The sequence below is a fragment of the Macrobrachium nipponense genome, chromosome 7 (assembly GCF_015104395.2).
Source record: "Macrobrachium nipponense isolate FS-2020 chromosome 7, ASM1510439v2, whole genome shotgun sequence".
Taxonomy (NCBI): Eukaryota; Metazoa; Arthropoda; class Malacostraca; order Decapoda; family Palaemonidae; genus Macrobrachium; species Macrobrachium nipponense.
Window position 1 is genome coordinate 15886299 of NC_061109.1, and position 15000 is coordinate 15901298.

The 15000-nt window shown below is 40.1% G+C and overlaps 1 protein-coding gene across 1 annotated transcript in view; it reads left to right on the plus strand.

The window, feature by feature from the left end:
• LOC135217304 (uncharacterized) overlaps nucleotides 1-15000 on the plus strand; it is a 148934-nt gene that overhangs the window by 86 nt on the left and 133848 nt on the right. Inside the window, 1 exon segment of the mRNA XM_064253069.1 lies at nucleotides 1-1314. This exon segment is cut by the window's left edge and continues 86 nt beyond it. Coding sequence (XP_064109139.1) covers nucleotides 27-1314 — 1288 coding nt within the window. The 5' untranslated portion in view covers nucleotides 1-26.

Below are 15000 nucleotides of genomic sequence, written 5' to 3' on the forward strand. Positions count from 1 at the left end.
CTGGCGGTGGAAGAGCGTGGTGCGTGATGAGTGAAAAAGTGCCCGAGGATGGAGAAAAGCTGCCCAGGACGACCGCCAGGGAGATTCCGCCCTTTGAGGACGTAAAGGATACCGAACGTGACCAACCACAACAACCTGACACGCCCCCCTCCCCAGACGTCTCCCTTCTGCGTCACCAGCGAGAAACGAATCAATTCGTGGATTCTGGCGAAGCCGAGAGAGAAGCCGCTTTCGCCGCCACGGGGGAGGATGACCATCGGAAGATGTCCCAAGATTCCCTGATATCCGACAGCATCTGCGGATCCCCTCTGTTGCATCCTACGAGACGTCACCGCAGATTCATCGATTCTGACTCCTGCCCAAGCGTGTCTCCGAGCCCCGACCCCGACACCCAGCTCCGAACTTTCGATTTCAGCAATGTCGAAATATCTGACGGGGGAGAAAGCATCTCGGCGGCGCTGCAGACGGAGAGGGAGTTCCTGGATTTCATGCTCTCTCTGCCGCAAGTTCAAAAGGAAGTCCCGGGAAGGCCCTTTCAGTCCCAAAAGGACGCGTCGGGCCAGCCGCTACAGGAGAGTGACGCTCAGCTGTTTTCTGACCAACGGCCGCCGCCTCCCAATTTGGGTGGGGTTGTGGGAACCAAAATGGGGTTAGATCACCTCGACAATTTGTGTCGAATGATGGAGCAGTTGGGGGAGCTGAAGGAACAGAACAATCGACTGCAGCGACGCGTCCACTACTTAGAGGAGCTGCAGACCCTGCAGGAGATGCATCGACACCTGCAGGAGACCCTGGAAGCCCGTCGCTCAGGGCTCGGCCTAGGACCCATCGGCCTCTCCGATTCCGAGCTGCGACTCGACCTCGAGGGCAGCGGCGACGGAGTTCCCGGCGGTGAGCTTTCGCAGCGCGGATCCGAGGAATCTCTGCTGTTGCTCGAGGGACACCGCCCTCCTCACAAAGGTAAGCCCAGACAACCCTTTTTCACCTTCGAGCGCACGCGTAGCAAATCGGTGGGCCCTAACTTAATGGAAGGCGGCGCCCACCGCGGCCCTAAGACTAAGGTGTCAGGTTGGAAGCGCGTGAAAGAAGCACTGAAATGGGAGCGGGCCACCTTTTTGCCCCCCGCCCCCGTTCCCGAGACGGCTACCAGCGCCCACCACCCTCACTCGCCACATCCCAACCCGGGGTTTCTGCCCGCCGCCTCTGAGGGCTCCTACCCGCGACCCCGCTCCTCGTCCTCGTCCTCGAGTGCCATGACCGAAGTCATGACTGAGGAGGACCTCCTCAATCTCTGTCGACAAGACTTCGATCATAGTAAGTCTCCGAGTTGAGGAAGTGATTGAATAGCCAGTCTCTTTTGAGTTGCCTCTTCTTTCTCATTAAACAATTAACTGCGCTTTTCCGAACAGTTATTATTTGCCTTAGTATTTAGTTATTCAGATCTAAATATATATATATATATATATATATATAAATAAATATATATATAGAGATTATATATATATGGGGAGACTGATACAGAATTTATGAAGAAAAATACGCTCCGAAAAATTAACATCCATTTTTCAGTCGTAACTCTCTTGTCAAAATGATTTTTTGAGCAACCCATAAAAACAGGACACTTAACGAAAGCAGTAAGATGCACCCAACATCCGAGTCGTATAAAGGGAGGACGTAAAAATAGACACTGTTGTAATATTGTTATGTAAACATCATCGGGGCCTGCTATTATTAAATGCGATCTTTTTCTTTATTAAAAAAATGCACTCACGCATACAAAACCATGAGCGATAAATACACTGCGTGTGTGTGTGTGTGTGTGTGTGTGTATGACGAGAAGGAGAGAGCCAATGGTTTTCTGCAAGTCTTTAAAGTTGTGATCATCAGACCCAACCCCCTTTTTTGACATCGCGTAGCACCTGATCACTGTGCGAATTACAGACCTTACAAATGTCAGCTTAATCCCGTATTACTAAGCCAGGCGCCTTTACCTCTTGGCGTCGGTGGCTCCATGTGCCAATCTTCCGGATGCCAGAAGTCTTGAGAGATGAGGTTGCTCTTTCCACGGACCTATAAAGCCAAGCCAATCGTTTCTGACCGCGGTCGACTGACCGATATAGGTAATATGGGCGGCGCCCTAGGACGGTGACCTTTGGGGTCCCTTTCATTGATGGGTAAGCAAAGAGTGGCCCTTACAGGGGGTAGGCTGGGGTTAAGGGTCCGGGATTTATTTTCTAGTTAAGCGCCCCTTTATTATTATTATTATTATTATTATTATTATTATTATTATTATTATTATTATTATTATTATTTACCTTTTTTCGATTATTACTAGTATTTATATATATATTTTTTTCTCTGGGATCTGGGGCCCAAGGTCACGGCCTGCTCGCCGGCCCCCTTCCTAAATCCGCCACTGCTAATAGCTACTGGCGAGATGAATATTTGAAATATATATCAAAGTCATCGACAAGTTAATAAGTTAGATACCAAAACGAAGCTGTATGTTGGCTCATGATATTTCCCGCAGCAGTCGCCTGCTCCCACTGGACCCTTCAGATCGGTCTCGCCGATTCTACTGCTCCCTTGGACGCTAACTAGCTTCTCGACGGCATCTTGCAGACATTTCATATGTCTCTCTCCATTTCCTTCTCTCCTCCAATACCTTTTATTTGTTTCTTACTCTTCCCATTCTTGTCCAGCGTCCTTACTATTTTCAAATATTCTTTTCGTTTTTTCTGTTACGAAGATCTTGACTTCTTAGTTGCATTTCGTGTTTTCAGAGAAACGTACTATGAACTCTGCAGCTTTATTTTGAAGAGATAGATAGATAGATAGATGGACAGATGGATGGGAAGAAATCTTCACCCATGCGCTCCCTAATTCAAATACGCTACTTTTTCTCTCAAGAAAAAAAGTTTATGCGGTGTGATCTCTTGTTTTCTCATTAGATGATTAGATTAGGCTGAACGGAACTTAAGGGGGTTAGTATATTTATTATAACTATGGAAACAAGCGTCGTTTTCCATGGACTGCGTCTAAAAATCTGTCCAAGTTTACAAATGCCACATGCTCTCGTCTGTGCGCCTCATGCGGTGCCCTGTAGGCATCAAAGGTTCTGTGCAGAGTGCCTTCCGCCTCTAGCTGCAACCCCTTTCGTTCCTTTTACTGTACATCCTTACATGTTCCCTTTCTTCCATCTTACTTTCCAGCCTCTCCTAAAAATGCGTTCATGGTGCAATCGCGAGGGTTTCCTCCTGTTACGCCTTTCAAACCTTTTACTGTCAATTTCCGTCTCATCGCTGAATGACCTCATAGGTCCCGGTGCTTGGCCTTTGGTCTAAGTTTGATATTCAAATCAATTCAGTTCAAATAGTGAGGCTGATTACGTCTCATAGTCTGGGATGTCTTAAATGAACTCCTGAGTCTGCTGTGACTCAGAAATGTCAAAGTCGAAAACAATGACTCCACAGTAGAGAACTGAATTAAGGCAATAAATTTTACTATTCTGGCTTCATTTTTTGAGAGGGAAAGAAAGTGGCTACACAGGAATCCATTTCGAACTGGTGGTGAATAGTTTCTCACTCCCCTAATGAACTTTGACACAGGTAAATTAGCCAAATAGATTTACAAAAGCTTCATACTACACAGTGCTCACGGGTCCATTTATTAGTTGTATCAAAATATGCCACGTTTATCAAAGATATTCTATTTGATATACTACTGTCCAATATAAGAGACCGAATTTATCAAGGTATTTGGAATGTTGTAACCTTATACTTTTTCACCTCTTCATATTACCATAAGGTCTTTTACCCCTTCAGTTATGCTTGTTGTATGCAAGAAATACACAGGTGTTCCTTACAGCTCTTACCATTTTGACGCTGTTGTGAGGTACCAGCAAATTGATATGGGATGAGGTGCATTCAGCTGAAATGTGCAATAGAAATAGAAATAGAAATTATATATATATATATATATATATATATTATATATATATATATATATATATATATATATATATATATATATATATATATACAGGGTGTTGCACAAGTTTATGCAAATATTTTGGGAAATGAATGAAAAATTAATTTTGAGCTAGAAATGTTCTATTAACATAATTATTTTAAGGCTTCGTTTGTCAGTGAGGGAAACATTACAAGGCATGATCTGACCTCCAGCTTACTTGAGGGAGCATGCACCATTTTCCTCTCACGCATAAGTTGTAAACAACATATTCCTAACTTAACGTAAATTAAAATGTGCTAAATTCTACGGTCAAATAGAGCATTGTTTTACCAATGATAATTAAAATAAATATGCTATATCTTATTAGAAATAATTTTCCTATACTGCTTAATATGCACATTATTTATTTGTTACATATTCATTCCAATAAACATTTCATAGATATCCTATCCTAAAATTCCTGTATCTCTAACTCAACACAAAACACCTTTTTCGGACCTTTTTAGGCTCTACCATACACCTTTCCTACCCCCCAACAAGAACAACACTAATAAAAACAAAGTAGTTTGTAGGTTTACTCCCAGAGTAAGCGAAAATAGCCATTGTTATTAGCACTGCTTTCAGATGATGGAGGTTTGTAACAGAGGGTTGGAGTAAATTGTGATGTGGAGTTGGGGGTCAGTATCGAAAGAGGATGGAGTGATTAGGCCGATGTGAATGAAACACCTCCCAATCAAATGTATTATTTAGAATTTGAATGAAGAAAAATGTACGCATCATTGATTGAATCCCTCTCCTTCCCTATCAATGTGATTCATTGCCACCGATAGAAAATAAAAATAAAAATAAGCATAATTGACTCTCCCCTCCATCAAAGGTAGGTTTATTCATTAGACACCTATCAAAGATTTAAAATGTACTTTTAAATATATCTCCCTCTAAATTAAAAGTATTCATGAGGCACCAGTCATAGGAGCAGGACAGAGTACGCCAGAATTGAGGGATCACAAATAAATGTTACCCAGCAACATTTGCACGACTTGCTTGATATGTAAAGCCATACGGTGGTACCGCTGTAAGTTAATTTTGAAAATTAGATTAATTGGAAGAGAAAGAATCATAATTGAAACAATAGCAATCCACAGGCCTTATTCAATTCACACCCTCCCCCCCCCCCCCCCCCCCACCCCGCCCCCCCCCTCCCCCCCCCCCCCCCCCCCCACCCCATATTCCAGGCTACTCCGACTTCTCCCTACAAACTCCATCACATGAAAGCAGCTTTAATGAAAATGGTTATTGTAAAATTCACCTTACAGACAAACAAAGCCTTAAAATGCATGTCTATGGAGAATTTCCCCTGCTGATCGAAATCATTTTTCTTTCATTTCCCAAAATATTTCCCTACACACACACACACACACACACACACACATATATAGATATATATATACATATATATATATATATATATATATATATATATATATATATATATATACACTTGCGTCAGACCTACTTTTACATAGAAGAGGTCACTCCTCTGCATACATATTCTGTCGCAGGCTTCTCTTTCTTCTTAAAAGTTTAAATCATTCGCGTCAACAAATCCTCTATACCTTACATTCTGAATTCCCTCTGCATTTTTTATCAACTGATTCTAACTGAAGCATTTTCTGTATCTATAATACGACATAGAGCTTTTTCAAGTTAATTCAAACTTTTCCTGTAACGATTTCAAAACAAACACTTGTTTTAACCCACGCTGTTCTACCACTTTCAGTCTTTCTTTCATTTTCTTACTTTCTCAAATTCGCACTATAACATTATGTATGCGCTCTGGTATATTAATGCCCCTCTACCACCTCTTCCATATTTCAGAGAAATAACTGAACATTCCTCCTTCGCATCTATTCCTTCGTAACCTTTCCCTCATCAAGAAACGCCTTACACGCGCTGTTTCTTAAACTGTGGGGGCGCACGACCCCGTAGGGCGACTCAGCAATTTCCAGGGGAGGCGCGAGCCCTAGGGAAAAATTTAAAATTCTTTAATTATATTCGTTATTTTATTAACAAGACTGAAGAGCTAATATTCAGAAAATTATGAAAAACTGCAAGAGTATAGCCTCATAACGTCAGTTCCCTGTAGTCTACTACTCTGGTTAGACTCGTTGGGCTGACCATGTTTTGTAATTATTTACGTCCTCCCCATACCTCGAAACCCCTTCTCTTTCTCTTTTTTTTCATTTTCCTTTAAATCTGAGCGGGAAGTTTGCTCATAGATGCAAGGGGGGCGTGAGGGGAAGGACCAGCTCTTAGAGGGGCCATGGCAATAAAAAGTCCCTGTCAGCCAGTCAATTATATTGTCATTAACACACCACAGCATTTCCCTTCTAATCCCAGCAGGCTCATGGAGTCTTTCTGTTCTTCATACTCATAAATGTCCTCCTTACAATCTCAACACTCGCTTTGGCAAGCATTGTCAACCTTACGGCAACCTCTTCCGAGCATGCATCACCAGTTCTGTCTCTTCTCTTCGTCCTCATTAAACATCTCCAGCATCGTCCCTCCATCAGCCATGGACTACAGTCACTTCAGGCAGCATCCCTCAATTTGCATCTTTTAGTCTCTATTCCATTTTCTCTCTGCAAAAGAATTCAGTCTTCTGGAGAACCTTGTTCATCCTCTTGTATACCTACATGATCTTAGTTTCTAACTTGCAGTTATGTCTCGATCACCTTTCTTTTTTCTTAGATAAATCTCTCATGTCTTCATGCAACTATTTTCACTCCAGTTTCCTACTAGAACAGGAGCCAGGTCCATTTATTTCACTGTCTGAGTCAGTAAGGTTTGACAGTTGTTTCTAGACTGAAAGTTTTGTGGAGATTTCAAAAATCAACTTATTAATTGCCGCGGCCTGGCCGTTTTCTCTGTATAACCTGTTTTTATAATTTTATCAAGAGAAATGTTCATTTCATTGTGATATGATTAGCACCACGAATAATGCACTGAACTTCTAAATAAATAAAATTCCATTTTAACTTGTTGTATGATGTTCGTGTTGTTTTCTTCTGTGCCAAATAAAAGTCAAATACTCTTTATCATATATAACTGTATTGCTATGAATTATCATTATTGTGATGATTCCCCTGTTTTTTTGCGATTGGTCAGCACAATCATGCCGGATGGATGACCTTGTATGTAATGAAGTTGCTGATTATTGAGGACACTCACCTTGGTTTGAAATCAGATAAAAATTGGGTCTTTCAGCATTACACAAACATTAAAATCATTCAGTCGATGTGCTTACATGTAAACAGACCATAAAGGCAGATGCTGCATCAAGACTGACAGGGATAGCATCAATGACCTAGAATATTGGTGCAAGTAAGAGGTGGAATATCCTTAGGTCAGCAAGAAGTGCTCTTGTTAGAAGCTTCTGGCGCAAACAGGATTAGCTCAACTTGATGAAGGACTGAAACCATCAAGAATCAAGAGAGATGCATCGGATTTGAAAAGAAAAAATGTCTTCAATATTATGGACATCGCCTTGAATCTATTCGCAGCTTATGTTGAGAATTCTGTTTTGTATTCAACTGGAATTTAAAAAACTGCATCTGAAGAATTTACAAGCGAGCTTCTACAAGTGCACAGGATTGGCGAGAGATGTACACAAGTTCAAGACAGAGTGATTGATATCCGTCTCCAGATTTGAGGGCACCAATCCCCAGGAAAGTGGCTGAAAACTTCTCTCAAGATGCTGTAAAGGAAATGTAGCGACTAATACTTCTTACTGTGACAACTTATATTGACTTACCAACTGCCTTCAAGTATCCCGTGACTCCTGTTCCTTTGTACCTTGGAAATGTAGATAGTTCAGTAAGTTATACTGCGAAGTCTACACTTCTGCACAACTGAAAGGAAAAGTTGAAAGCACAGCATCTGAATCTGTACATGTCTTAGTAAGCGATGCCATGTTTGTTATCAGATGTTTGACTCACCTACCTGTTAAATTCAAACATCTAGCAATATGCATATTAGCAAATATCTGCAGAACATCCGCAACAGAAGTTCATTTTGTCAGTGACACATAGTCAGGAATAAGTATTAAGGGGCTAGAACAAAACAGTTGTACCAAATTCTTCAGTGATTGTAGTTCAGTAGCTGGTTTCAACATCACCGGCGGTGAGCAGACTAGACCAAGGAATTTCTCTGCAGCCTTGTCATCCTCCTCCTTCAAGATCTCCCTCCTCCTTTGCTTCCTAGCTAAGCAGCAGTGTGACGGTCAGTATTATGTTATACTGGCCAATTAGAAATTATTGTATGCTATTGACGACAAGTGCTTCCTGCATTCTGTTGAGGATGGACACATGACAAGAAAAGAGTATAAGCCAATTGTGAGTTCCCACACTGAAGCTGATACAAGTATGATGCATATTTCACAGCCTAAACTCCAACCACATCATCAGTGTAAGAGCAAATGACATTGATTTTTCTGCCGATTCTTTTGTATCATGCCAGTTTGAATAATTCTCTTACAGTTTATATGGATGTCGGAAATTCAAACAACAACAGTCGGAGGTATACTGATGTAACATTGCTGACAGACAATAGGAAGAGAATTTTGTCAAACATTACCAGGTTTGATGCATTCAATGGCTGCGACTATTCCCCTTCATTTAGGGCAAAAGAAAAATACGTCCATTGAATATTGTAGAGAAATGTCCAAGGTTCCGCAGAGCATTTGGAGAACTTGGCTCCTCAACAATGAAGACACATACTTGTTCTGGAAGTGTGTGTGTGTTTTGTATGGGCAAAGCAAAACTAAAAACGCTAATACAGCTCACTTTAGTATATTCACTGTGAAGTATCAGTTCAAAAACTCTAATAAGCCTCCTTTGATAAATATCAAAGGAATGGAGCCATCTATGCTTTCCCCATACCAAGCAACCCTCAAGCTGCATATTCTTCTTGCAAACTTCATTGCCAACATGTGGAAACCATCAGATGAAAGAGACATTAATCACATACATGCTAAATATACGTTCATGCTGAATTGGTTTACGGGTCCCGTGGTTCCTGATTTTCTCAGTGATCAAACTGAAAAAGTGCCGGATAAGGAAAGTGACATTGATGGTGAAGCAGAACAATGGAGTGAGTCAGAAAAAGAAAAACAGTTATCAATTGGAAATGCAGTTCCGATTTCAAAAGTACTGTGTGTCCTTGCTTTAGCTTCTGTGAAACTTTGTCAAAAGTTCTATTTCTAAAAACAGTTCCAGTGAAGTGCCCACTGCAGGGATGTTCTATTCTACAGAAATTTAGACATGCATAGTTTGTAAACTTACATGTGTCTCATTTAAAACGTATATGTAATTAACTGTTGTATATGAGACCACAGAGCCTTGGTCAAGGGTCTGAGATAGATTTGCTTCAGCTCTTTGATTTGTTTTATCACAATGATATTGTACACTATTCAAAAATGACAAAGCATTTTGTCTGGTGACTGAAATTTTCTACATGTTGCTATATTGGGTATGGAAGAGGTGTTAATTTGGATTATAATAAGCATTGGTATTCGATAATATAGTTCATATATTTTAAATGAAGCCTTTATTTTTCATTAAAATCATATTTCATTACCTCTTACATTTTCCTATATTGTACACCATCTTCATAATCAGTCAAATGAATAGCAGATGGATATAGCAATATTGCCAAGTATCAACTCGGGAAATGAGTCTAATATCATAAAAATGGTCAGGCTGGTGCAAGTAAGAAGTTGAGTTTTGAAATCTACGGTAAGTTTCAGTCGAGAAACACTTCTCAAACTTTACTGACTCCGACAGTCAAATAAACGGACCCGGCACCTGGACTATGGCCTCCCAAAAGTTTCTGACCACAAGGAACCACCTTTGAATTTCATATGCCCTCCCTGCACCTGTCTCTGCCTTTTTTTTATTGTCCATTTTAATCGCTTTTCTCTATATGTATACTCTCCTTATCAACCTTATTTCATTTATCGGTATATTTCCACCCATTCTTTTCCACCAGAACTTTTTTTTCATCTCAGTTTTAGCTTTCTCTTCAATCAAATAACAACCGACATTCTGCAGTTTCATCTTCTTTTTACTAACATATAATCTAGCATATTTTTCTTTTTATTAGTAATGAAGATCCATTCTGAACACAGCTCGACAAGATTCCAACTTCTTTTTCTGCTCTAGGAGAGCCAACCTACTCACAGCGATGTCCATCTCTATATCACTTGAATTTGCAATTATACATGAAAGCTAAGCACAACCACATTCTCGTAATGCTTCTCCAAACACAGCCAAACAAAAATTCATTCTCAAAAAAATCTCTCGTACTTTCTAATTCTCTTATTCTTCTGCATTTCTAGCCTTAGAAGAATCAACATGATACATGATTCGTCTTGATATGCCACACACTTTTCAATAGGACCGTTTACACCCAGCGAATCTAGTTGATTCAAACCATGCTGATTCGCTGGGTGTAAACGGTTGCATTGAAATGAGCGTGGCGAATCAAGACGAATCAGGAATCCTGTTGATTCTTCATAAATTGAATCAATTCGAACCATCGACTCGATCCGCTTGGTGTAAACGGTTACATTCAAATGAGCGTGGCGAATCAAGACGATTCATGAATCGCGATGGTTCATCGTGAATTGAATCAATTTGATTCACTGACTCGATTCGCTTGGTGGAAACGGTTACATTGAAATGAGCGTAGCGAATCACGACGAATCACGAATCGTGTTGATTCTTCGTGAATTGAATCGAATCGATTCGCTTGGTGTAAAGCAGCCTTGCTACTGCACTAGAGGCGCTGCCCCTTCAGTCACCCCAGACACATATCCACTCTTGGGCATTCCCATCCTCCCGTACACTTCTGCCCCGTCGCTTTTTTTCTCACCCCGTGCCAAGCATCCACCTTTTCCCTGCAAATACATTAACTAGCGCTTGTTTCTTCTCTTTCTCTTCTTCGTCTTCTTCTTCTTCTTCTTCTACTCACATTCAGACACTGAGGAATTAGTTCTTTACCAATAACACTTTCGGATACAATTCTACGATTATATATATATATATACATGTGTGTGTGTGTGTGTGTATTGTACGTTCCCGAGCCATTCGTTCAAGGATCTATTATCCAAAATCTAAAGTTTACAGAAACCAAACTTGGCCAAAAAATCTGAGCATCCTCGGAATCCTCCTTGCTTCCAGGCGAAAGCATTTACAGTACATCACATAACAGCGGCAGCAATAATTCCCTCACAGCCCACAGGGCTGTTAGGCGCAACACACAGACTCTGTTCGAGAAGGCTCTCTGCCTGTAAGCAGCGCATTATTTCAAGAGATGCAGACAAGCAGGAAAGCGCTGCATTAGTTTCAGCGGAAACATTGTGTTACCCAGTGGTTCTTAAACTCTTTATGACCACGCCCCTTCTAAGAGTTGGTCCTTCCCTCCACTTCTCTTTTGCATCTTGAGTAAAATCCCCTCTTTTATTTAAAGGAAAATAAAAAGAATAAAGAGAGAGAGAGGGTTCGAGGGAAAAGAGGAGGTAAGTAACAACAAAACATGGAGAATAACGAATATAATTAAGGAATTTTTCATTTTCCCTAGGGCACGCGCCTCCCCTAAGTATTAAAAAAAAATTTGAAAGCCATCACCATCCAAAAATCTAACGTAAATGATATTCAAGACTGTAACGTTAACCTGGATAAGCTTTCAAGTGTATTATCAAAAGGCCATTAAAATATAAACAAAGGCCGAACAAAAAGAAACAATTATTGCTATCGTTTTTTTAGTTACATGACGTCATTATCTAGATGTTTATTTACATCACTTCAACTATTTCAGAAAACAAGCTGAAGTTGCCAGCCCTAGAGTGCTGACTTTTGTTTACTTCCAATTGTTTTCTTTTTCATTTACACTTTGTTTTATAAACAAATTGTATTTGTGCTTACAATTTACAAACAGGGAAGAGAATAATCCTCTCCGAGAACCAGTTAGAAATCTCTACTGCCAAAGTCGTGCGGCTTCCTTCACTATCTTTATTTTAGCCAGCAGGTGGTGACTCAAACAACGCAACAGCTCGTTGTGTTCACGTTAAGAACGCCTTCAATACACTTCAAGAAATCGCCGTGGCTTCATTCAGAGGAAAATGATGCTTGAAACTGGCAGAATGAATTATGTATGACAGCGCCGTGGGCGTGACAAATAATCAAATTGTTTGACAACACTCAACCTGCACATGAAGCAACTCTCTTGCAATGAGGTCGGAGAAACTGTCCGGTAACGCTTGTTCTTCTGAAGACCTGATAATGAATATGCTTCACCCTTGACGGCTTCGCACCCAAAAGGAAACTTCTTTATAGTCACCACTGCATCAATAACTACAATAGATTAGAATCGCAAGCTCCATACCCACCACGAAAGCATAACACTATTCAGCAGGAGAACAAATCAGCAATTGCCCAGAGGTTGTGCATATTCCCGCGAATACAGGATCGAGGCCATGCGCGTGAGAAAAACAAATGAATTCAGATATTTCATTGGAAATATCATATTCTCCGATGGGAGATTCACAACATAACTAAATGGAAGAGGGAGGTCACAATCTTATGAGGTATGCATACATATATGTACACACACACACACACAGTTGCTGTGACCATGTCTTGGTAATAATTCGAAAGTACTTTGCATCCCCAGTGTTTCAATTTTCCTTCGTAGATGTAACTTTGTTCATATATATATATAGATATCATATATATATATATATATATATATATACTGTAGATCTTGACCAGTATCGGTTTTGTTGCTATCTAAGTCATTTACAGAGGCCTGATACAAAGTGATAGAAGTTCATATTATATATGCAAACGGTTGGAAAACAAGTATTTGCACCGGATAGATGTTTGTAGGCGGAGTTCACCCTCATTAGTCACTGGTCAATTTTTTTTCCTTTTTTGACAGTTCCTCTTATGCCGGTCTTTCCAGTGTCTTCTTTAGAATCAGGACTCCTCGTGTATTTCGTTTGAGATTACGAATCAAGTTTATTCATGCCATGACTACTACTCATGTTCTTACTGAAGATTTCTTCTACAAAACTTGGACTCAGTGATGTTTGTTCCTGGTGCATTATTATAACTAAACTGCCCCTAGCCCGTTAATTGTATGATAGTATATATACTAACATGCCACGTTTTTTTCATTTGGGCAGAAATAAAAGATATCACAAGAAGTAGGTGGATGGAATCTGGTATACACATTCTTGAGTATTGTCGGGCGAGTTCGATATAAGTACACATGTTTCATTGTTGTATTTTTCTTGAATGTTGCAATTCACTCCAACACTTAAGCAGAAGTGGAATATCTTTGAAATTATTGTTTATGTGGGCAGCGCAAGCAGGTCTTTTAGTATGATAAGTTTCAATTTTTAGACGTAAGATGCTTTTTGACGGTTTCATGCAATGCTTAATGCAGTCAGGATATTCCAATTTCTTGCCCGTATTCTTAATCATGTTTGTGTCATCGTCAATGTATTCAAGAGTACACAAACGCAATGCTCTCAAAAATATGAATGTGAAATCTGGTGTGTTAAATCATATTTGGGGTGACCAGAATACAAAGTAAAAAATGCGCCGAGTTTTCTGTACAATGCACAATGCCGTTAAAATCATCAGCTACGACTACGACCGGCACCGGCAATGGTTCAGTTGCTTCCCAGACGCGGTTGAGTGAGGGTTCGTCCCACGCTCCACAAAGCGCGGCCAGATGCACGATATATGGTCAACTTTAACCTTAAATAAAATAAAAACTAGTGAGGCTAGAAGGCTGCAATTTGGTATGTATAATGATTAGAGGGGGAAGATCAACAAACCAATTTGCAGCCTGAAGCCTCTGTTGTTTTTTATACCTGAGGACGGAAGGGCAAAACTGGCACAATAGTGGTCTTTACAGAAAACTAAAAACGAACATTGGCAGAAATTTTTGGTGGGCTTTCTGTACACACTGAGTTTTAACCCAATTATTACTCTGTGTGCATGGCAATCCAACAAGGCGTGATCCGACCCCCAGCTTATTCGAGATGCGTGCAAGATTTTTCCCCTCACTCATAAATGTAAACATTATATTCCTAACTTAATGCGTAGCGGTCTTTGTAATTGATACTCATACATTGAATCTTGCAGTGCAAGATTCAATGTTCATTTTTAATAAGCAACTCTATTCGTAGGTCGATGGAGTTGCCATGGGGTCGCCTCTGGGCCCCATTTTTGCTAACTTTTTATGTCTGACTTTGAAACGAAATTTTTAAACTAGTGTAATCATAATTTTTAAACCGTCTTTTTATCGCAGATATGTTGATGACACTTTTGTTTTGTTCCAGCACTCTTGGCAATGTTCTTTATTTTTAGAATATTATTAATCAACTCCATCCAAACATTTCAATTTACCATGGAGGTAGAGAACGGAGGATAGTCTTCCATTTTTAGATATTACGGTAACGAGACATAATTCCGAGTTCACTACTTCTGTTTGTAGAAAGCGGACATGTACTGGCTTAGCCATAACTACTATAGCTCTTGTCATCTTCTTTCAAACTTATACCATCTAACACCTTGGTCCATAGAGCTCTAAAATATTCTTCAACTTGGCAAATATTTCACAAGAAATAGTCTTTTTTATTCAACTTTTTCAAGATAAACTCCTACCCACAAGATATAGTTATAAAATCACCAATAAGTTATTAACACAATTTTTACACTCAGACATATACACGTATATGTCTGACTCTAAATTTTCCTTAAATCTCACACGAATCATTGAACAAGAAATCCCCTGTCTTAACGTCAACCTTATTTCCAATAACCCATGTACAATAGGATCATTTTTTAATTTCAAAGGTCGCCTGCAGTCCTTCATGCGATCCAATGGGTTTATAAATTCACATGCCCTGGATGTCCGGGCTCATGTGATCGACACAGAGGTTACTGCAGGTCA